General features: G+C 57.4%; 1 protein-coding gene across 1 annotated transcript in view; it reads left to right on the top strand.

Moving 5' to 3' along the window:
* The window catches only part of CPLX1 (complexin 1), a 28,036-nt gene extending 5,668 nt beyond the window's left edge, over window positions 1-22,368 (top strand). The window contains exons 3-4 of the mRNA XM_066385254.1: window positions 14,545-14,720; window positions 20,472-22,368. Coding sequence (XP_066241351.1) covers window positions 14,545-14,720; window positions 20,472-20,669 — 374 coding nt within the window. The 3' untranslated portion in view covers window positions 20,670-22,368. The remainder of the gene's footprint in view (window positions 1-14,544; window positions 14,721-20,471) is intronic.
* Window positions 22,369-23,595: the final 1,227 nt, after the last annotated feature.

Here is a 23,595-nt window from a genome sequence, read left to right as displayed (position 1 = left end):
CTTCTGTGTGAGGTGTTGGGCGGTGGCCGAGCCGCTCCGCGGTGCCCTCAGGGATGTGCCTGTGGCTTGCGTGCCACTGCCTGTGCCTTTGGCTTGCGTGCCACTGCCTGTGCCTTTGGCTTGCGTGCCACTGCCTGTGCCTTTGGCTTGCGTGCCACTGCCGTCGCTGCAGAACTTTCACGCCCGGCTTGCTCCTCCCGGTGGCAAAGCGGCCGCTGCTGTCCCGGCATCTCATCCACGTTCAGGGAGAAGGGGAGGGAGGAGGGACAAGCCCTTAGCTGTTCCGCTGGTGTGTTTGTGGGATCTCGCAGAGAGCTTCCATTTATGTGCCCTGGGCAAGACGGGTCTGGGAAAGTGAAGCCCAAGGGGGCCACATCACCCCCCCAAACACGGGGTGGCCGGGTGTTGGGCTCAGTGTGTCTGTGGCTCCCATCAACTTGGGAAATCTTGATTTTCGGATGCCAGGTCCCCAGACCATGAGCTCCTGGAGGCTGGGGTGCGTCCTGCTTCCTCTGCTCACCCTTCCTCAGGTGGTGGCAAATACTTGATGACAAATACCAACACTGGTTCGTTATGAGCCCCCAGATACCACGTGGGGTCAAGAAAGCCCAGCTCATTTCATGGGGCTTGGGGGACATTTCCTAACCCCAGCTTCCTGAGCAGAAAGACACTTTAGAGAGACATCCCCCCCCCCAAAAAAAAAAAAACCGTGAAGGGCAGCCCCTCGCTCGAGGGCAGGTGTTCCTGGTCAGTTAGGCTGCACCTGGGGCGTCAGTGTCCAGCATGGGGCTACAGTGGACGTAACACACACCAACTGATAAGGTCATTTATTTATGCCGTGTGGGTTGACCAGAAATTCTGGCTGGGATTAAAGCATTCATTCTAACATCCTCTGTGTTGCTGACATCAGAGGCCGCTCGCCAGGCCCGGAGACATCCTTCATTGACTGCTGGGACATTAAACGGAGCAGGGTGTCAAGGACAGCTTCCTTCATTCAGAATGAGCAGAAAGGGTAGCAGAAAGGGTAGGCAAACCCTGATCTGGCCTCACGAAGCCAAACCCAGGGCAGAACGGATCAGGTCAGGAGGGCTGGGGAGGAGCACAGGCCCTTCTGAGATTCTCACTCAGAGCACCCCAAGTCTGCCTGCACGGGGGGCGCTCCGGCTGGGGTCTCTCCCCACCCTCCTCCCGGCTGGCCTGTGTTCAGGCTTCACACAGACCACCCTTTTCCAGTGCTGCTCTCCTTTCTCACCTCCTGGTCAGGGGAGAACGGGTTCCCCTCACCCCTGTGGAGGTCTGTCAAGAACTCAGGCTTCCCCTTCGTAGAGGGGAGCATCCTGGCAGAGGTAGAAGCCCCCATCTCACCCCACAGGTCCCCTTTCGTCCCATGGGCTCGCCTCCAGTGTCCAGGCAGATGGAGTGGACACTCTAGTGTCCAGGACTCTGCTCGGGGCCCCGTGGAGGGCTCAGGATGTGAGTTCTGGGTGCTGGTGCGGACTGAGGACTGAGACCCAGGCAGCTGAGCACTCGTGGGGTCAGGCAGGGGCCGGACCAGCTCTGATGGGAATGGTGGTGCCCTTGTCTGCTCCTCGGGCACTAACGGCAGCTCCTGTCATTTCTGTGGGAACACCTGGTCCTGGTGGAAACATCAGCCCTGCGTGCTGAGTCTTGCTGTCAGCTGGTGCCGTTCACGGCATGCACCCCAGGCCTCTGGCGGCCTAAGGACTGGCCGGAAGGCACAGGGCTCGGGTCTCCCGGGAAAGTAAGGACAGTGCTGTGTGCGTGTGGCCAGAGGGGAACCCGGGGAAACAGAAAGGTGCTCTAGTCTAGGTCACCGGGTCCACCCCACGCTTTGCTTTACCTCAGAAGGAAAACGTTCCCTAGAAACAGGCTACAGGCCTGGTCCACGAAGTGAGAGAGCCACCCTATCCTCGGTCAAGTGTCCTGCCCCTGGGCTCCCTGTCACCTGGAGACAACACGGAAGAGACCTGTGACTCACTGAGCGCCCCTCACCTGTAACACCACCCACTACTCCCAGCATCTCTGTCCCACTCAGTTGCTCCGTCTGCCAGTCCAGCTGTGGCCCCCGGGGGAGTCTGCGAGGAGGGCAGGGGGAGGCTTAGGAGGGGCTTCTGCTTGCCAGACCCTCGGGGGACAGCAGCACCTCCTGCTCAGGTTGCCCAGGGGCCAGGAGGTGCAGGACGGGGGTCAGTAGGGTCAGGTCCTCCTCCCAGCCCCACCTCCCAGCGCTGGTCCTTGTTTCCCTCAGCAGAGAGGTGCCCGAGGCTGTCAACCGGGAAAGGATGGCCGAGTGAGTGGCAGCGAGGCTGAATGGAGGGACAGATGACAAGGATTACAACTCTCCTGGAAGCAGGGCGGCCGCGCCATCTGTCGCTGCGCTTGGCTCTGTTTGGGTTCACTAATTGGCGCTTTTATCTCGCCTCTGTCTCTGCTTGTCCTCTCCCGAAAGCCAAGTCCAGATGCTCTGCGCGCAGGCAGGGACAGCAGCCAGGTGCCAAGGCCGGGACCCCAGGTCCCCCACCCCCGCAGGCACAGAGCATGTGATGTCACAGAGGCCAAGGGGAGGGGACTTGGTTCACAGCTGGAGGAAAATTCCCAGACAACTAATCAAGCTTTGCAAAAACCACAAAGGGAATTGGTGGGAAGAGAAGAGGTGTACCTGGCACTTCCGAGTGGTTATAAAAGCAACAGAGGCTTCGCAGGGAAACCAGGAGAGCGCATTCAGTGCAGGCTGGGGTGGTGGCTTCCCTGAGGCCCGACCCTGCTCAGCGTCCTGAAGCAGGGCCTTGGGGGGCCTCCCACACACTGGAGGGAAGGCCTTCGTCTGTGCAGCAAGGATGGTGCAAAAGCAAATTTATTTGAACCAAGTCATCCTTGCTTGTTTTTCTGACCTTGGCCAGCAGCAGGGTGCAGGAGTAGATGAGCAAGTCAGAAGCCGGGTCCCAGGGTGGTGGGGCCCCAGGGCGGTGGTGCCCTGTGGTGTGTGGCAGGCTTTACTTCTCCTTGGGACCTAGTTTGTTCTTTGGCCCAGGATGGAGAGGGGAGTCCCACCGAGCCCCCCCCCGCCCCGTTACAGGGCAGGAGGGGGGCAGTGCACAGCCTCCAGTGGGGTGGGGGTCTGGGGAAGGGACTGCTTCACCGAGGATGTTCCTGCTGCGGTGAGCACATCCGCTCTCACCTGTGTCATCCCAGCTTTTGCTTTGAAAATGCTTCCTTGCTGTTTCACGTATTTTCTCTTAATATATGGACGAACTTTGCTTTTTAAAAACCTTCCGCAGTGTTTTGGAACTGAGATGCCCTTTTAAAACATTACTTAAGCTCTAATTGTCACAGTCAAGGACGACGCTGTGCGTTCCCAGCCGGGGCCTGTGCCTTCCCAGGGGCTCTGCCCACAGTCACTCCCATCTTCTGTCATTGTGACCTAGGTCCGGAGGACTGGTGCTGTGGTCTGCGTTCTTCATACATAAAAAGTGTTTCTATCTTTGCATTCAGTTTTATTAGAGACATTTATACACATTTTTAAAAACGTGACAGTGGATTTCTCCATCATTAAAATAGTAAATGTTCATTGTAAGGAATTGACATACTAAAGAAAGTATAAAAGAGTGATAAAGAGCCGGACCAAGTTGAGGCACAGTGGGTGCCACATCAGCCTGGGACACTGAGGACCCAGGTTCAAAACCCTGAGGTTCCAGGCTTGAGTGTGGGGTCAGAGACATGACCCCATGGTCGCAGGCTTGAGTCCAAGGTCACTGGCTCAGCTGGAGGCCCCTGCCCTCCCTGTCAAAGCAATCAATGAACAACTAAGGAGCCGCAATGAAGAATTGATGCTTCTCATCTCTCTCCCTTCCTGTCTGTCCCTTGCGTGCTCTCTCTCTCTCTCTCTTTCTCTGAAAACAAAACCTGATACAGAAAATGCAGATACTGCCTTATGTTAAACTTCGCCCGCTTTCATCACTCATTGCTTTATTTGCTTATTTATTTATTTATTTGAGAGAAGCAGGGAGAGAGAGACAGGAACACTGAGCTGCTCCTGTTTGTGCCCTGACTGGGGAATTGAACCAGCAGCAACTGCCATGCTCTAGAACGATGCTCCAACCAACCAACCGGGCTATCTGGCAAGGGCTTAATTACTACTTTTTTGATTGATTGATTGATTTGTAGAGAGACAGAGAGAAGAAGGGAGAGAAAGGGGAGGGGGAAGGGAAGCATTTGTTGTTCCACTCAGCCGTGCACTTGTGGGTTGCTTCCTGTGTGTGCCCCCACCGGGGACCCAACCTGTAGCCTTGTTGTTTCGGGGTGATGCTCCTAACCGACCGAGCTAAGCGGCCAGGGCCCGTTCTCAGTTTTTGACATTCTTTAAAAATCCACTCCATTCCAGTTTTCAAATGTATTAGGATAGTGTGGTCAATCTATTCCCTGATCACTGTAATGTCCTTTCAGCCAGTGGCCATTTCTGAACACGTGTTTCCTAGTTTTCTGCTGTCCTTCCATCCTGGCCCCGAGCCGGCCGCCCTTTCCGCAGTCTCAGGATTGAGCCGGGCACCTGACCCCGTGGCCTCCCGAGCAGCGAGCCGCCCACACCTCCCTCCGCTCCCGGCGTGGGTGAGCACGCGTGTGTCCCGTGGACTCGGAGACTGGACTCTGCCGGGCGCCGCCCCAAGGCTCTGCCCGTGGAGGCCGCGGGTCTCCGGGTCCCAGACATCACCACTGTGGTTTGCCTCACGTTCTCGCTCACTTACCGTTGGAGAGGTTTCACACTCAGAAGGACCAGGGCGGAGTCCTGCCACTTGTCAGGCTCTTCACTGTCCCGTTGCCGTCAGAGACGTGGTTCTGTTCCGACTGTGACAACGTGTTGAGGCTGTCTCAGCAGCCTGGTGTTCATGCTTCTCTTTCTTTTATGGTGATAAAAAAAAAAACATAGGCCCTGGCCGGTTGGCTCAGCGGTAGAGCGTCAGCCTGGCGTGCAGGAGTCCCAGGTTCAATTCCCGGCCAGGGCACACAGGAGAGGCGCCCATCTGCTTCTCCTCCCCTCCCCCTCTCCTTCCTCTCTGTCTCTCTCTTCCCTTCCCGCAGCCGAGGCTCCATTGGAGCAAAGTTGGCCCGGGCGCTGAGGATGGCTCTGTGGCCTCTGCCTCAGGCACTAGAATGGCTTTGGTTGTGACAGAGCGACGCCCCAGATGGGCAGAGCATTGCCCCCTGGTGGGCATGCCGGGTGGATCCCGGTCGGGCGCATGCGGGAGTCTATCTGACTGCCTCCTCGTTTTCAGCTTCGGAAAAATGCAAACAAACAAACAAACAAAAAAAAACCCCACAACACACAAAACTTACCACCTCAACCATTCTTAAGTGTCCAGTTCAGTGGCATTAGGCACATTCACACTGTTGTGCAGGCATCTCCAGAAGTTGGGCAGAACTTTCTCATCTTCCCAAACTGAGACTCTGTCCCCATAAAACACTCCTCATCCCCCTCCCCTACCCCCTGGCACCACCGTCTACTTCCTGTCTCTGTAGGTTGGACTCTGCTAGGGACCTCATGCACGTGGAATCGTACAGTGTTTGCTTTTTTTTTTTTTTTTAATTTTATTTTATTTATTCATTTTTAGAGAGGAGAGAGAGAGAGAGAGAGACAGAGAGAGAGAAGGGGGGAGGAACTGGATGCACCAACTCCCACATGTGCCTTGACCAGGCAAGCCCAGGGTTTCGAACCAGCGACCTCAGCATTTCCAGGTTGATGCTTTATCCACTGCGCCACCACAGGTCAGGCTTTGTTTGCTTTTTTTTGTTGTTGTTGTTTTTTTTTGTTTTTTGTTTTTTTACAGAGGCAGAGATAGACAGGGACAGACAGGAACGGAGAGAGATGAGAAGCATCAATCATCAGTTTCTCGTTGCGCGTTGCGACTTCTTAGTTGTTCATTGATTGCTTTCTCACATGTGCCTTGACCGTGGGCCTTCAGCAGACCGAGTAACCCCCTGCTGGAGCCAGCGACCTTGGGTCCAAGCTGGTGAGCTCTTTGCTCAAGCCAGATGAGCCCACACTCAAGCTGGCGACCTCGGGGTCTCGAACCTGGGTCCTTCTGCATCCCAGTTCGACGCTCCATCCACTGCGCCACCACCTGGTCAGGCTTTGTTTGCTTTTTTTATAGCTGGATTTTCAAGGCTCGGCCATGTTGTAGCAGGTGTCAGACTCCCCTTCCTGTTTAAGGCTGAAGGATATCCCGCTGTGTGGATGGACCACATTGTGTCCATCCATCCATCCATCCATCCATCCATCCATCCATCCGTGGGCACTTGCTCCCACCTTTTCGCTGCTGTGAACCCGGGTGTGCATATATCTGCTTCCGACTCTTCCAAAGCCCCTCCTTTCAATGGCTCTGGGTGTGTGCCCGAGGGCAGCAATGCTGGGTCATATGCTAATTCTGTGTATAATTTTTGGAGGAACAGCACACTTCTCCACAGGGGCTGCCTGATTTTGCATTCCCACCCACCTCCTCCCCCGCATGTGTTGTTTTCTGTGTTTTGTTTCTCTGTTACTGTTTTATAATAGCCACCCTAATGAGTGTGAAGTGGCATGTCACTGTGGTGTGGACTGACATTTGTAAACATTCCAGGAGCATTCGAAAAAGAAATGTAGGTTTGGTATGAGCCTGGTGTGTAACCCGCCAACCTCTTTTCTATTTTTAGAGAACCATAGAAACGTAGGTATATTCACACAGAGGGTTTTATTCTCCTTGCTTTCCAAAATGGCATCTGTGGAATACACGTGTCTGCACCTGGCTCCCACAGTGCACAGCAGTCCCTTGCGCTCATGGCCACCTGGGAGTCCCTGACGTGGGTACGGTGGCTGTGTGCCTAAGATGTCATCTCATCTCCAGTCATTTGTTAGGGCCACAACCGAAACAGACAGGTTGGGTAAGCGTCTGTGGACTCGTGTGCCTACAGGGAGGAACATTTGTGTGTGTGTGTGTGTTGTTGTTTTTTTTTTACAGGGTCAGAGAGAGAGTCAGAGAGGGATAGATAGGGACAGACAGACAGGAGCAGAGAGAGATGAGAAGCATCAATCATCAGTTTTTCGTTGCAACACCTTTGTTGTTCATTGATTGCTTTCTCATATGTGCCTTGACCATGGGCCTTCAGTAGACCAAGTGACCCCTTGCTCGAGCCAGCGACCTTGGGTCCAAGCTGGTGAGCTTGGCTCAAACCAGATGAGCCCGCGCTCAAGCTGATGACCTCGGGGTCTCGAACCTGGGTCCTCCGCATCCCAGTCCGACACTCTATCCACTGCGCCACCGCCTGGTCAAGCGAGGAACATTTGTTTTAATGGGACAGACCTCTGGGCAGGTGGTGGCTTGAAGGGTGGGTGGATTCCATAAGAAATTCAAATTACTTTCCCAAATGGCTGTGACCATTCACCTTTCCACATAACTGTGAGAGGACCTCTTCCCCAGATGTCCTAGCCTACACATCATCCTGTTACAAACATCTCCAGTCTGATGACCATTGCGTGGTCTGTGATCGAGCTCTGTGTACGGTGTGAGGGAAGGGCAGAAACTTACCTGATTGCACAGGGATATCTAAAGGTCTCAGTGTCACTTGTGGAAAGAGTAGCTGTTCCTTAGGAATTCTCTTTGCAGGTTGGTATAGAAATCAAAGGACCCTATATGAGTGGGTCTGTCTCTGGGCTCTGTTCTGTTCCACATGTCTGTTCTCTTGTCAACACCACACTGTCCGGACATTGAGTAGTGAGAGTCCTCCAGAGTCATCCTCCTTCTCAAGAATTCTTTTTTTTTTTCCCATATAAGTTTTAGAATCAGCTGGTAAAATTGTTCAAAAGAGCCTATTAGCATTTTGGTTGGGATTTCATTGGCTCTGTAGATCAAGCCAGAGGAAGCTTATGTCATAGCAGTACTGAGTCTATGAACACGGGATAGCTCCCTGCTGGTTTAGGTCTTTAATTTCCCTTGCTTGACCTGTGGTGGCGCAGTGGATAAAGCATCAACCTGGAATGCTGAGATTGCCAGTTCGAAACCCTGGGCTTATCTGGTCAGGGCACATGTGGGAGTTGATGCTTCCTGCTCCTCCCCTCTCCCTTCTCTCTCTCTCTCTCTCTTTCTCTCCTTTCTCCAAAATGAATAAATGAAAGAAAAAAATACAAAATAAAAAAAAACAAAGAAAGGTCAATATTATGAGTTTCTCTCAATGACTGTAGTTTTAGGTGAAGCCTGCACACCTATTAAGAATATAGTTATAGATGTTTTGTCTTGTCCTTGTTGGTGGACATTGTTTTTGAATTTCATATTCCATTTGTTGGGTGTCCGCTCATCTTGTCTCTTGTGACCTTGCTCCACTCGCTTACTGGTTCTAGTAGTCTTGCAGATGCCTTCAGATTTTCTGCCCAGAGGACCATGGTGTTGGTTAGTAAAGACACTGTGCTTCTCCCTCATCAGTCTCCCGGCCTCTTCTCTGGCTGCTGTAGTTCAACGGCTATCCTCCCCGCCCCCCCCCCAGGCAGCGAGGGCGGGGCGCCGCTGGGTTGTTACTGAGCTACGAGAAGAGTGTTTAGTATTTCCCCACGGACTACACGGTGTTCGCTGTAGGTTGGTTAAGGTTTCCTTTGTGGCTGAGAGCCTGGTGCCTGTCTCTTAAATGTTTCAATTCATTATTCTCCCAATATTTGTTGAGCACCTACTACGTACTAGGCACTGTCTAGGCCTGGTCCCAGTCCCTTGTCCTGAGTGTGCTGTCTTTTGGCAGAGACTGACCGTGACAAAGAGAGCAAGCAGACAGCGCTGGCTCGGGGAAGGGTGGGTGAACACGGAGCTGGGCGATGGGACAGAGGGTGACACGAGCCGTTTTTGCTTGGGACGTTTTTGTGCTGGGCTCGTTTTCCGATCTGTAACAAGGAGAGTTTGTTGTGCTACGTAGGAGTCCAGTTTCCTGCGTCCCCACAAGGAGCTTGGTTATCCCAGCCCCATTGAGGGGACCATGGCTCCTTTTCCAGTCTTCCAGGCCCAGTCCTATCTCTGATCCCATGTTCGAGTCCTGGTCTGTGTGTCTCCACTCCGACCCCTCTTCCTGCCTTCCCCCCCTGAACGACACCAGCCACACTGTGTGTTCTCCTGGGTCTGGACCAGCTAGTGGGTTCACAACCTTCCTGGTGTGTCTAACTCGGGATTTAGCTTGTGATGGCACTTACCCATCCCTCGGTTTGGGGAGACGCACACCCTTCCATTAATGGGGTCTCCCTGCCCACAAGCATAACAAGGGTCTTTATTTGTTTTAGGTATTTTTTTTTTAGTTTTTCATTACATTTTATCATTTTCCCCCCATAGTTTCATTTCAGATTTAAAATATTTTTCTCTCTTGAAAAATTGACTTTGATCAAAATGCAACTGGACTGTGTCCTGGACTCGACCCTGGAACAGAAAAAGGACATTAGTGGAAAGTGGTGACATCCAATTAGTCTGTGGTTGGTTCATGGCATTGCCCTCTGGTAGGAGGTGGCAGCATCTGTCACCTTAGCTCTGCAGAGTGGCCTGTGGTTAACAACAGGGGGGCTGATCAAGTGTGCAGGAGCCCCCAAACAGCCTGTGCGATTCTTCCGAAAATCCAAAGTGGTTTTGTATTACTTAAACGTACGTCATTTTAATTATGTAGCAAGCACGGAGTTCTGTGTTTTGAGCCCTGGAGTGACTGGTGTACCTGTGGTGTCCCAGGAGGACCTGTTCCCCTGTCCTGGGGAACAGCTCCAGGGAACACACCGGAGCCGCTGACCCCGCCCAGCCCAGGTCCCATCTCCTGCAAAGGTGGGGCTGATGTGCTATTAGCCAGGCAGTGAGGGAGGGCCCTGGGGTGGGTGGCAGCCAGAGCAGGACAGGCTGGGGCCACGGGCAGGACCCATCTGCTGCGGCAGGTGCTGCGGACGTTGGTGAGTGGCTCTCTAGACCTTGGTGTTTTTCTGCATGACCGGAGGCTCCTGGGGTTGCACCCTGGAGGTTTATCCAACTGTGGAGGGAAGAGGTGGGAGGCACTGCGCCCCGGTTCTCACCTGTCACCCTGGAAGCTGAGTCGCAGGAGAACCAGGGGTGTGGTCACTCCAACTAAACCCCTTCCCTGCATCCACGAGGGAGGCCAGCGCAGGACCCCTGCCGACTCCACCACCTCCTGCAATCAAACACTTGGGGTGCAGTGTCCAGGTCTGGGGCCCCAGGCAGAACCACTTGCAGGTTACTCAGTTTTCTTATCACCCCTGGCCCAGGAGAGGTTGCCCAGTTTCCCACAGCTGCGCTGCCATCTGCTGGGCTGGTGGACCTCCCCTGACCCCTCTGGCCAAGTGGACCGTCCAGAGCTCAAGTAGGGACGGGGAACCCGGGCACTCAGATCCAGAAGGCCCTTGGCAAGTCCCCAAGGCTGGCACCTGGTGTAGCAGAGCTCAGCACACAGTTGGTGCTCAATAAATGCCTGTTGTGATTGCTAGCCCTGCAGCCCTTGTTAATACATTAGAGGGGCAGGTCTAGGGACCCAGCCCACCAAGTTAGGGTGGCACGCCAGCCCCCACCCAGCCACTACCTTTCCCGCTCAGGATAGAGATGTGGATGAGACTAGTTCACCTCCATCCACTTCAGGGAGTCTGTGCTTTCAACGGGGAAGTAAAATAAATTGGTCACTCTCACTTTAGTGTGAATTAGCTTATTTCTAACAGTGAGAAAAATGTACATAAAAGCAGTCCCCCAGCTGGGGGTGGCCAACCGGCCAGGGAGGTTGGGAAGGGTGCAGTGGCTGCCTGGATTGTGGGGGTGTGTTCCTGCCTCTCCCACACACCCGCCAGAGAGGACTGCAGCACCAGGCGGCAGACGGGCTCTGGCCTAGTTATCAGGGGAACTGTGGGAAGAGTGTTTAAGAGACTCTATGACCCAATTTCCCTTGAGTCATTGGCCCCAAATCTGCTTTGCAAAATTTTGCAGATGTGGCTGAACGCTGGCCCCGAGGCTCCCGGTCTGTCTGGGTCTGCGCTGTCAGGAAGCACCTAGTGCAGGCTCTCCCTGTGCTCACGCCACCTGGACCTCCCCACACCTCATGACCTACAGAAGTTTCCGGCAGTCAGGAAAGCCCGTGTGGGATCAGCATGGCCCAGCCTCTGGGCACCTCGTTGTCAGCCCAGAGCTCAGCCAGAAAGTGCTTGTTTCCAAACCAGGTCCCCGCATTACCTGCGCCCACACCAGGGGGTCACTCCCGAGTAACTGGCAAAGGCAGCATTTGGCACCCAGACGTGCAGGAAAGGGGAATCCGTCCAGGTTCAGTCCTGCACAGACCTCTGCAAAGTTAGAGCAGCATAGCACTCCCAAGAGTGTCAAGGACATGGAGCTGCTGAGTCCAGACGGAAGGGGGCAGGGCTGGGCCTCAAAGCCAGGGTGGGGACGGCCACATCGGGAGATGTTTTTTTGTTTGTTTTATTTTTTGTGGCAGAGACAGAGAGAGTCAGAGAGAGGGACAAGTAGGGACAGACAGGAAGGGAGAGAGATGAGAAACATCAGTTCTTCATTGCGACACCTTAGTTGTTCATTGATTGATTTCTCATATGTGCCTTGACCGCGGGCCTTCAGCAGACCAAGTAACCCCTTGCTGGAGCCAGCGAACTTAGGTCCAAGCTGGTGAGCTTTGCTCAAACCAGATGAGCCCGTGCTCAAGCTGGCGACCTCAGGGTCTTGAATCTGGGTCCTCTGCATCCCAGTCTGATGCTCTATCCACTGCACCACCACCTGGTCAGGCTGGAGATGTTGTGTTAGCATCTATCCACACAGACGTGGTTAGGGGATTCTCGTGCATTTCCACCTCACGGTTTATTCCTGAGGCATGTGCTCAGCTAGCCTTGGGCAGTGCTCATGAGGGGTCATGAGGAATCAGAGGAAGGAGAAGAAGAGACTGAGGGCACCCCTGTGCAAAGGCAGGGCCGTCACTGGGAGCAATATGGGTGCCCTCAGGAACACGGCTGGTCCCAAGGCAGTGTGGTGGGGGGCTCTCCTGGCAGTGTGTGTCTCTGTGGGGGGCTCTCCTGGCAGTGTGTCTCTGTGTGGGGGGCTCTCCAGGCAGTGTGTCTCTGTGTGGGGGGCTCTCCTGGCAGTGTGTCTCTGTGTGGGGGGCTCTCCAGGCAGTGTGTCTCTGTGTGGGGGGCTCTCCAGGCAGTGTGTCTCTGTGGGGGGCTCTCCTGGCAGTGTGTCTCTGTGGGGGGCTCTCCAGGCAGTGTATCTCTGTGTGGGGGGCTCTCCTGGCAGTGTGTCTCTGTGGGGGGCTCTCCTGGCAGTGTGTCTGTGTGGGGGGCTCTCCAGGCAGTGTGTCTCTGTGTGGGGGGCTCTCCTGGCAGTGTGTCTCTGTGTGGGGGGCTCTCCAGGCAGTGTGTCTCTGTGTGGGGGGCTCTCCTGGCAGTGTGTCTCTGTGTGGGGGGCTCTCCAGGCAGTGTGGTGGGGGGCTCTCCAGGCAGTGTGTCTCTGTGTGGGGGGCTCTCCTGGCAGTGTGTCTCTGTGTGGGGGGCTCTCCAGGCAGTGTGTCTCTGTGGGGGGCTCTCCTGGCAGTGTGTGTCTGTGTGGGGGGCTCTCCTGGCAGTGTGTCTCTGTGTGGGGGGCTCTCCAGGCAGTGTGTCTCTGTGTGGGGGGCTCTCCAGGCAGTGTGTCTCTGTGTGGGGGGCTCTCCTGTCAGTGTGTCTCTGTGTGGGGGGCTCTCCAGGCAGTGTGTCTCTGTGTGGGGGGCTCTCCAGGCAGTGTGTCTCTGTGTGGGGGGCTCTCCAGGCAGTGTGTCTCTGTGTGGGGGTTGCTCCGAGGGACTGGCGGCTGCAGGCTGAGTGCTGACCTGTATTGCTGCCCCTCTGCCACCCCTCAGATGCCCATGTGCCACGACCAGCTCAGAACGGGTGTGCACGAGAGGAAGGTGCTGCAGGACTTAAGAAAAACACACAAGACACAACGTACAGGCCCTGGCCGGTTGGCTCAGCGGTAGAGCGTCGGCCTAGCGTGTGGAGGACCCGGGTTCGATTCCGGCCAGGGCACACAGGAGAAGCGCCCATTTGCTTCTCCACCCCTCCGCCGCGCCTTCCTCTCTGTCTCTCTCTTCCCCTCCAGCAGCCAAGGCTCCACTGGAGCAAAGATGGCCCGGGCGCTGGGGATGGCTCTGTGGCCTGTGCCTCAGGCGCTAGAGTGGCTCTGGTCGCAACATGGTGACGCCCAGGATGGGCAGAGCATCACCCCCTGGTGGGCAGAGCATCGCCCCATGGTGGGCATGCCGGGTGGATCCCAGTCAGGCACATGCGGGAGTCTGTCTGACTGTCTCTCCCTGTTTCCAGCTTCAGAAAAATGCAAAAAAAAAAAAAAAAAAAAGACACAACGTACAAAAAAGAGGGACACAGGGGACCCCCAGCCTCTAGAGCCCAGATCTCTGCAGCCTCATCGTATTTATTGATCTCTTTGCTCATCAGACAAATTAGCAGAGCCTGGGTTCAGGTGCAGAGAAGGGTCATTAACTCATGTCTTTCAGGTATGTAGGGACAAGGCCATAGGGATCAACCGCTTCCTTTAAACAATCTTATCAGTGCTTCCAGGGGCAGCGTCTGCCCCCGGCAGGACTTGGCGTTCCAAAGTCTGCACCAAAGACTTGTCTCAGGACCACAGTCTAATTCCCAGCCATTCTCCTACACCCATGCAGTGATGCATTGGGCCACTCTGCTCCCTGGAGCCACCAAAGGGCCAGGGCTCCCTGTGGCGCCTGGCACGACCCACAGCTGTGATTACAGGGCTCTGTCCTGTGAGCCCAGTCTCAGGGGGTGTCTGGGGACGTGTTGGTTGTTGCCTGTGAATCAGGAGCGCATGAGAAAACTGCGCACCGAGCCTTCACGGTCCTGCCCCTCAGTCCACTGGCCCACTATTCAGCCACTCCAACAACTTCTGGAGGCTGAGCCTCGTCTGGACACAGGACCCAGAGAAGACGTACCCCAACCCACTTCAGGGGCTCACAGGGATGTGCCAGCACACACACACACACACACACGTACACACACACACACACGCGTACACACACCAGCACGGCACAGTCGCACACACACACACCAGCACGGCACAGTCGCACACACACACACACAAACACACACACACACACACCAGCACGGCACAGTCGCACACACACACACGTACACACACCAGCACGGCACAGTCGCGCACACACACACACACGTATACACACCAGCACGGCACAGTCGCGCACACACACACACACACACACACACACACACCAGCACGGCACAGTCGCACACACACACACGTACACACACCAGCACGGCACAGTCGCACACACATGTGATCCCGCTCCCTTACAGACTGCCCGTGCGCCCGCACCTCCCCCCACGCTCACACCCAAGCCCACGCTTCCCTCTGGGGACGGGCGGTGCCAGGACCTGTGTTAGCGCCGGGACGTCTTCTGTCCGGGCGGGGCCGTCTCAGGGTTGGCGCTGCCCAGACTCACTCGCATGTCTGTCCCCAGGGGCCACCAAAGACATGGGGAAGATGCTCGGGGGCGACGAAGAGAAGGACCCAGATGCGGCCAAGAAGGAGGAGGAGCGCCAGGAGGCCCTGCGGCAGGAGGAGGAGGAGCGCAAGGCCAAGTACGCCAAGATGGAGGCGGAGCGGGAGGCCATGCGGCAGGGCATCCGAGACAAGGTGAGGGCGGGGCCAGGACGGCGTGGGGACAGCCGGGCCCCGCGGTTGGGGAGTCCCCATTGGGAAGACAGCCCCCAGACTCTGACCCAGGAACTTCCCCACGGGGGTTGCAGGCCCAGCTTGGGTGCTGGGGACCCGGCCCTGGGCAGAGGGTGGCTGCCTGTGTGGGCCCCGTGGGCCTCTTTCGATTGTTCACTTAAGAGCTTTAGGAGGGCCCTGGCCGGTTGGCTCAGCGGTAGAGCGTCAGCCTGGCGTGCGGGGGACCCGGGTTCGATTCCCGGCCAGGGCACACAGGAGAAGCGCCCATCTGCTTCTCCACCCCTCCCCCTCTCCTTCCTCTCTGTCTCTCTCTTCCCCTCCCGCAGCGAGGCTCCATTGGAGCAAAGATGGCCCGGGCGCTGGGGATGGCTCCTTGGCCTCTGCCCCAGGTGCTAGAGTGGCTCTGGTCGCAACAGAGCGACGCCCCCTGGTGGGCAGAGCATCACCCCCTGGTGGGCGTGCCGGGTGGATCCCGGTCGGGCGCATGCAGGAGTCTGTCTGACTGTCTCTCCCAGTTTCCAGCTTCAGAAAAATACAAAAAAAAAAAAAAAAAAAAAGCTTTAGGAGGTAGTCCTGTGGGGGGTGCAGGACAAATGAGGTCACTGTACCCCAGATGACCACATCTGCCACACAGCCTCACTGGGGATTTCAGTGCACTGTGGAGCCCCAAGTCCTTCCTGCTCTGACAGTGGGGCCAGTCCTGTCCTCATGGGCGGGGGGCTCCCAGGCGCTGTGAATGCAGTGGCTGTTTTTGCAAGAGCAGCTGTTCCCCAGGGCTCACCCACAGCAGCTCCAGAAGAGGCCCACAGGGAAGCTCTTGACCCCTCTCCCGGGCCTCCTACCTTCTGCTGTTCACAGGGTGTGGGGCCAGCAGGCCTGTGGTCTGTGAGGTCTGGCTACGAGCTGGTAGCCACGGCCTTTTCCGGAATCATCTGGGCACCCTCCCCTGTGCGTTGGGGCAGTGAGAGTATTGTGCTGTTACATGGAAGAGCTGAGACACAGAGAGAGAGCAGGTGGGCGTGGAGGCTGAGCCAGCAGTGAGGTGCACACCCAGTGCATTGGCTGGTGGGCAGTGCCCCAGGGGAGAGTCCACTGCCTGTCCTTCCTTCTCCACCCAGTGGCCATGGGGCTTGCTCCTGGCTCCTCTAGGGTGGGCCAGGCGGCTCTCCTGTGGGGGCCTGGACGGCATGAGAAGTGAGCCCACTTGTCCCTGAACCACATGGCCTCCCGAAGTCCATCTGGGGCGCCTTCCCACCTCCGCTGGCCCCTCGCCAGGCTGGGCTTCCTCTGCCAAAGGCACTCTCAGCCGAGTTGCTGGGTCCAGGCACTCTGGTGGGAGATTCAGTATGGGGACCCTGCCTGGCTTGTTTCCTTCCTGCCCCCAACCCCGATGCCCCCAGCTCTGGGCTCTGAAAGAGGCAGATGAAACGTTCAGGTAGGGGCTGGGTGGAGGCCGGTGAGGCTTCCCTAGGGGATCTGTGTGGTGCGTGGACCAGTTGAGATGCCGGGAGTGCAAGGCAGGAAAGCCTGCTGCGTCCTGCCTCAGTGTGCCCAGGGAGGGGCCGGCTCCATGCGCCTGACACGGGAGCCAGACCTCAGGAGCAGGGCAGTACACGGGGCACCTACAGGCCTCTCAGCCCACAAGGGCTCCACATAGATGGGGTCTGGGTGCCTCACACCCAGATGTCCCACTGTGGGTCACTGGATTCCTTTCCTGGGGACTTGCAACAAACTCAAGTCCATTTTGTTGTTGACAACAGCTCACAAGTCCCCCAACCCCCTGGAGGGCTCTGCTACAGTCGGGAGCTGTTGGAGGAAGAACTAGAAAACGTACGCCATCAGGCAGACCCCAGTGAGGCTGTGCCCGGGGATGACCATGGATTGGCAGGGACCCGGGGAGGGGCAGGGTGTGTGGGGGTGTGGTCAGAGGACAGAGAGAGAGATAGAGAAAAAGACAGAAACGGAGCCCAACCCCACTCCTGGGTCGGATATAGGCAGCTGAGGGACGGTCGAACAGGTTCTGGATGCTGGAGCCCCAGGTGTACCCCACCTCACCACTGCCGCCTCCAGAATCTGGTCCACCTCCTCCTCCAAGGAGCGTTCAGGTCAGCAGAGAGGTGCCCGCCGAGACCCAGGCCCTCCGAGTGGGAGGAGAGGCTGCCCCTTGACCGGTAAGGGCAGGGCGCCCCCTGGTGGCCAGAGGGTTGTGCCTGGCCCCGCCCTCGGGACCTGTACTCGCCCAGCGACCCAGCGACCCAGCGACCCAGCTCCCAGGCCCTGCCCCGCCAAGTCCGCACCTTTCTCCTCAGAGCCCTTCTGCACCTAGGTGTGGTCAGGTAGCCGCCCCCAGCCCCCCCTGCTCTCCAGGTGTGACTCTCCCTGATGGCCCTCGCTGGCCCCTGGCGCCAGACCCGACTTCCCGCAGCCCCCTCTGGGTGCCGTGGACTCCGCACCCCCAGGACTCGTGGGAGCTGGTCAGAGAAGCGGGTGCTGAGCAGCCCAGTCTAGGGCCCCCGTCAGATGGGGACTGAGGGGCGGGCTGGGGTCACCCGTCCTCTGGGGCGTCCAGCCCCCCACGCCACCCCACAGGAGGGAAGCGGAAGCTGCCGGGTGGGCAGCGCCTCCTCCTCCCGACGCGTGAGCGGGCCCAGGTGGGAGGGGAGATTGGCCCACTTGCGCGTCATTTGCATACGGGCCGCCTGGTTTCCGTCCGTCCTGATTTACATACCTGCCTTCTGGTTAGCATACCCACCTCCAGATTTGCATACGCCCCAGCAGGTTTGGGCTTTTCAGTGGTCACGATCTATTCCGCAGTTTTGAGTCAGACCACAGCCCTCCGTGCGCCCCGAACTAGAGGGTTCCAGACCCTGGCCCCCAACGGCCGCTGAAATCACTCAGGGTTCATTTGAGGTTTGTGCTGATAACACGTGTGGGTGGCGTTGCCGATTATTACTTGTTTGGTCATATTACAGGTTCTCACTGCTAATGAGCAGTGTTGCCTTGCCTGGGGGCACTGGGCACCTTGAGCTCCCTCCCAGCCACAGTGTGGGTCAGGGCTCCAAGCGCCTCAGTGGTCAGTGTCTCTGGCCAACAGGGGTTGATGGACGCCTGGGCTCTAAGGCAGGAAGCCTCAAACTGGCTCTCAACCAGACCACAGTAGAGCCGGGCTCTGAGGTGGACCCCAGCTCAACAACCCCATCCCTGCAGAGTAATCATGACACCCAGGTCAAATCCAGCGTGAGTGGCCTTTGAGATTCTGCAGTTACTGGGCTAGGGTATCCTTCTTGGACCCCAAAGGGGAGGACACCTGACACTGCTTGCAGACAGGGTACCTCCCCAACCCCTAAACTCGTTCCCCTGGTCAGGGAGTTCCTCTGCTTAGCCATGTGCATGTTCTCACTTTATACACGTGTTCCCAGTGTCACTCCCGGCTTTCTGCCAGGACCGCGTGTTCCCCTGAGCATCTTCACCTTTGCTGTGAGTGGGTCACGGCTTTGGGCAGCAGAAGCTCTTGCGCCACCCTGGCACACACATGTTCCCACCACGTGCACAGCCCGTCCTGCGGGGGAAGGAGGTTGTTGGGCTCCCTGCCCCTGGCTGGATGGAAGTGCTCTGGTCTGACCTAGTTTCTGGTGGCATCGCTCTCCCTGGCCCATACTCTTGCCCCACAGGACTCCAAACTGCATGTCCCTCCCTCCCTTCTGTGACCAGGGGCCGTGGCTGTCAGCAGTGAGGCTGTGCCAGGGCAGTGACCCAAAAAAGGGCCCCATGTTCTTTGCTCCTATCCCAGGGGAGTGCCTGCTGTCTGGCCAGCTTGTTGAGCTCTGCCCTAGGCTAACCTGACATTGGTGCTCAGTAGGGAGGGCCCTCTGGGCAGTGTGCCCGATGCTCTGGGCTTTCTCAGGGTGCCCTCACTGTCCCTTGTTGAGACCCTCAGGTTCAGGGTGCAGAGCAGGCTTTGGGCTGCTCAGGAACCCTGCTGAAGAAGCGTAGACAACCTTCGTCCCTCTCCTTATGGCCTGCAGGTGCCCCTGACTGTGCTCTGGTCACAGTTGGGTCAAGAGCATGGCTGCTTCTTCTTGGACCTCTGTTGAAGGTGACCCTTGCCTCCTCCATGCTTGAAGCCACTCGCATGCAGCCTCAGGAGAGGTCAGGGGTGCTGAGGGAGGTCAGGAGTGGGAGTCAGCCCTCCAATCTGAAGCAGAAAACAGCCTTGGAGAACCAGATTTTGGGGGAGGAGCTGATGAGGAGAGATGAGTGAGCAGTTGGGGGGTCACTTCTACCTGTGCAGAAGCCCTCTTCACCCAGGCCACTGTGTGCCCCTCAGCAGCGCCACGGAGCCTGTCGGTAACTGACAGTCACTGACACCCACACGCCCTCCCCATTATCCCCACTTGACCCTGTTATAGCTTCTGCTCCTGTGAACTTCAGAATGTGACAGGGGGTGCCCCTCCCCCCAGCCTGGGTGGGTCCTGAGTTTGGACCATGGGATGGATGACTAGCCCCTCAAAGCCAGGAGGCCACTTTGGACCTGCCTGGTTCACCCCAGCCCTAAGGCAGGAGGTCCTTCTGTGGTCTTGTGGCCTCAATGTGACCAGGGGCTCACCTGCATCAGTGCTTTTGAGGGAGAGGAGGGTGTTCATGGGTCTGGCAGGGGGTATAGACATCTAGAAATCTGTCCTGTCAGTGGTGGAGGCCTGAAGGTGGGGCTGTTCTCCCTCTGGAACTCGTAGGAGAGAACCCTTCCCTGTCTTTGCCGGTTTCTGGTGGCTTCTGGCCGTCCTTGGTGTCTGGCTTGTGGCAGCCTCACTCCTCATCTCCCTCTGTTTTCATATAGCTTTCTCCTCTATGTCTTTGTCTTGCAGGGGAACTATTACTGGATTTAGGGTCCAAGGTTATTCTGTTTCTGTCCTTACCTTAATTGCATCTGCAAAGACTCTATTTCCCACTAAGGTCACATTCTGAGGTTTCAGGTAGCATGGAGGGACCCCATTCAACCCACTACAAAGGGGAGACGGGTAAGGGGGTAAGGCAGAGACACAGGAAACCAGAAGTGTGGGGCTCCATTGTGCCCACAGTGTTGCCTGAGGGCACACCCAGGTGGGGTCCCATTTGTCCACCTAGAAGTGACCACTGGGCATGCTCCTCCACAAGCTGCTCATGGAGTATGCTGAGGGGTGTGCCAGGGGCTGGGGTCATGGCCACATCCAGGGAAGTGTAGCCAGGCATGTGGGAGTGACTGCCTGCTCCAGATCAAGGACCTGGGCTGTGTGGGGTCAGCCAGACAGGAGCAATGGGTTATCTCCACCACTGCCGGCTCCTCCCACTGCTCCTGTAACACAGCCCAGGCAAGGTGAAGGACAGCACAGCTTCTCCAAGGGGGGACCTCCAGGGAGAAGGGCAGGGGTTGGGGTCAAGGCATTGCCCCCCACATAGATAGACACCCCTCCCCCTGCTCACCTCCTGCAGCTCCCCACTGGGCATGGCTCCCAGCTTAGCTTGAGTCCTTCATGGGGTCACCCTGCCCCTTCAGGCACCCTCTTGGGTAGGGACTTCTTCCTTCCAGGGTCCTGGTGGCCTTTGGTGGGGCCTCCCTTAGCCACAGGCCCTGTCCCTCAAGGCCTCGCCCAATTTCTGTGGCACAGCGAGGGTCCCACCCTCCAGGCCCTGTGAACTGGGTGGGAGACCGTTGACCCCACCCTGTCCCCACAGTACGGCATTAAGAAGAAGGAGGAGCGCGAGGCCGAGGCCCAGGCCGCCATGGAGGCCAACTCCGAGGGCAGCCTGACGCGACCCAAGAAGGCCATCCCGCCAGGCTGCGGCGACGAGCCTGAGGAGGAGGACGAGAGCATCCTGGACACTGTCATCAAGTACCTGCCCGGGCCGCTGCAGGACATGTTCAAGAAGTAACGCCTGGCGCCGGACAGCAGCCCGCCGAGTCCGTAGCCCCCATCCGGCCACCCCTCGCCCATCCCCTGCCCATGCCCTCCACGGAGGCCCCAAAGAGATGTCGGGAGCTGAGTGCAGCCCCAGCGCCAATATAAGCCATAGTCCCAAGATTCTCTGCCCCACGCCCCTCACACCTCGGGAGCCTCCGCCCACTTCCCACCCCTCCCCCGCACTGCCATCACTGCTGCCACGTGGGAGGGGCGCCGACCCCCAGGGCCCCTGCGGTCTGTGCTGGAGGCTCGGGACCAGCTCCTGGGCTCCTCTGGCCGCGGGTGGGTTGGGCCCTCCCCCAGAGCCTGGAACCCCCTTACTGCTCCCTTCCTTCCCCGCCCACCCAGCAGCGCCTGTGGCCTGGCCACCGAAAGGGGAGTCCCCCGACCACCCCTCCTTACGTGATCCCTGCGTGTTGCGCGCTTGTCTGGGCCCAAACTCAGGAGCACAGCCATAGAGGGGAGGGTGGAGGGAACAGGGAGAGGTAGCAGCTGGTGCCTGGGGCCCCTCCCTGGGTCAGGGGTGGGAAGCCCCTCCCCGTCTGGATCAGCCTGGACTTTCAAGCCCTTCCTCCCGCATTGACATTTGTCCGCTGGCTGCCAACCTTCCTCGTCTGAGCCCGTCTGTCTGTCTGTCCATCTGTCTGTCCCTCCCTCTCCCTTGGCCCGCTCCTCTAGAAGGCTCTTCTGCTTATGAAATGCCATGGCCCTTTTCTAAACTAAGGGAAACAAAGCAATACGATTGTGAGGGAAATTCTTACACCCGAGAGTGGCAGAGTCCCTCACAGACCCTAATAACTCGCGCACCCTCCGAGTCTGGGCACAGCCGAGGCCTCCCTCCCATCCCCCTTCCTGGTGTCACCTCTTCTTTTCAGGGGTTGTTCTGGGGTGGGCCTTACACTCACCCTGTAACAGCCACCTTCCAGCAGAGCTGGGGAGGAGACCCCGAGCCCCTTCTACAGTGCTGTGCAACTGGAGGTGTGTGTCTCTGCCCTCACCCATCCCTTCCGCAGGATGGCGGTGGCCTCGCCTGGGGCAGGCCTCTCCGCTGGGTGGGGTGGGGGTGCGGCCGGGTGTCCTAGCACATAGCCTGGCGGGTTTGACAGAAATACTGACGTCTGGGCCTCCTGCAACTCTCCTTCGTCCTCCATCCTTGTTTAATTTGCATCACAATGTGTTGAATCTCAGGTAAATGAGGTCTAGTGTATTTGGGGAGTTTATCTGGATAGAAAGCCCTTGGTCTGGCCCCGGACCCTTTATCCTTTATGTCCACGTCAGAAATTCATTGTGTCCACGTGTTGCGGGCCAGGGGCGTGGCCCTACATTGCTGTTTAGAGAAGCCATAACAATAGACTGCAATACTAACTAGCCGTCTGTTAAGGACGCGCTAACGCCCTGTGTCCCCTGGCTCTTCCCGGTTCCACGTTTTTTTTAAAATGCCTGTTTTCACACTTTAAAAAGCCAGCTCCGAGCAGACAGGGCGTTGTCTTGTAGAAACCCCCGCATCTCATTCCCAGCGCATGGGGCGCCCGGAGCAGCCGAGCTTAGCGTAGACCTTGGATGTTGTCCGTCTGTCTGTCCTTCCGCCTGCGCCTCCTCCAGCATGTGGGGGGCGTCGCGTGTGTTCTCTCCGGATGGAATCACAGCCAATAAACAACACAGTGATTTCATACCGTGTGGACATTCTCTCCAGAGTCCTGATTCCTCCTGGGCGGCAACGGCAGGTGGGTTGGACCCTCACCCCCACATAGGAAGCACTTTGCCCTCGCTGGGACAGCAGCAGAGCCTCCCCACCACAACACCCTGTTTCAGATCCACCCCTCTGACCCTTTTGCTAAGGCAGTTCCAGCCCGAGAGATCTCCCTCTAAAATGCAGACTGGCTCCCTCAACCACCCTCAACTCTCCACCACTGCCACCATCCCCTGCCCACCACCTGCTTGACCCTTGGTAGATCTTTTCCTTTCCCACAGCTACTCCAGGCCCTGGGGCCCATTGTGTGGCCCTGAGGGTCCTGCCTGTTGTCTGTCCTGTGTACCCAGAGACCTCTGTGCCCCACTGCAATTCTGGCTCCCAAATCCCACAGAATCCTCTGTCCATCCGGGCTGAGGTTGTTTGAGGTGCTCATGGGACCTGCTTGGCCTTGGCCACCCCAACCTAGCCCAGAGAGTCTCTCTTGAGGACCCTGCTTACATCCCTCCTCTGCCCAAAGCTCACTGCAAGGTGCTGTATCTACTCCCATCCCCAGAGAGACCTGTTTGACTTCACTCCTGGGGGCACCTTTCTCTAGGGTGGTGGCAGATCTGGGTCACCTGTGATTTTCCTCATCTGCCAGCTGGGAATGCACAGGGAGCAGCTGGCAAAGCCTGACCAGTCTCAGCAAGTAAAAAGACCACAGTGGTCCCCACCCTTGCCCCTTGCACCCCTTCCCACCTAGCTGTACCCCTTGGTGGGGAGCCTTTCCCATCCTCCTCCTGCTGCCTGGGGTGTGGGGGAGGTTGTGGGCAGTTGGCTCCCGGCCCCAAGGCCCCAACTAGCACTGAGCAGTCCAGTGCACCCTGCACCTGCTGAGGAAGCAGCTGTCCACCCTCCTTCCCTGGATCTAAAACTCTGAGTCTTCACAGCCAACTCTGTGCTTGGGGCTCGGCAGGCTGCCCCCAGAATGGCTGTTTTTAGAAGGGCAACCACCATTCTACCTCCCCTCCACCCAAGCTCAGCCTGGACCCGTCTTGATCCTGAGTAGCGACTTGGATGTGTCAGGTGACCTGGAGCACCTTCCCTCATCCTTGGCCAGTCCTCCTCAGTGACTGACTGGTGGGCAGATCCCTCAGGTGCTGGGTCCCAAGGGCTCCAGAGAAAAGCACCCACTCACTCCATGTTCACTGAGCCCGGCCCTGTG

This window comes from Saccopteryx leptura, chromosome 5 (assembly GCF_036850995.1).
Source record: "Saccopteryx leptura isolate mSacLep1 chromosome 5, mSacLep1_pri_phased_curated, whole genome shotgun sequence".
Taxonomy (NCBI): Eukaryota; Metazoa; Chordata; class Mammalia; order Chiroptera; family Emballonuridae; genus Saccopteryx; species Saccopteryx leptura.
This window is presented reverse-complemented; position numbering and strand designations above follow the sequence as displayed.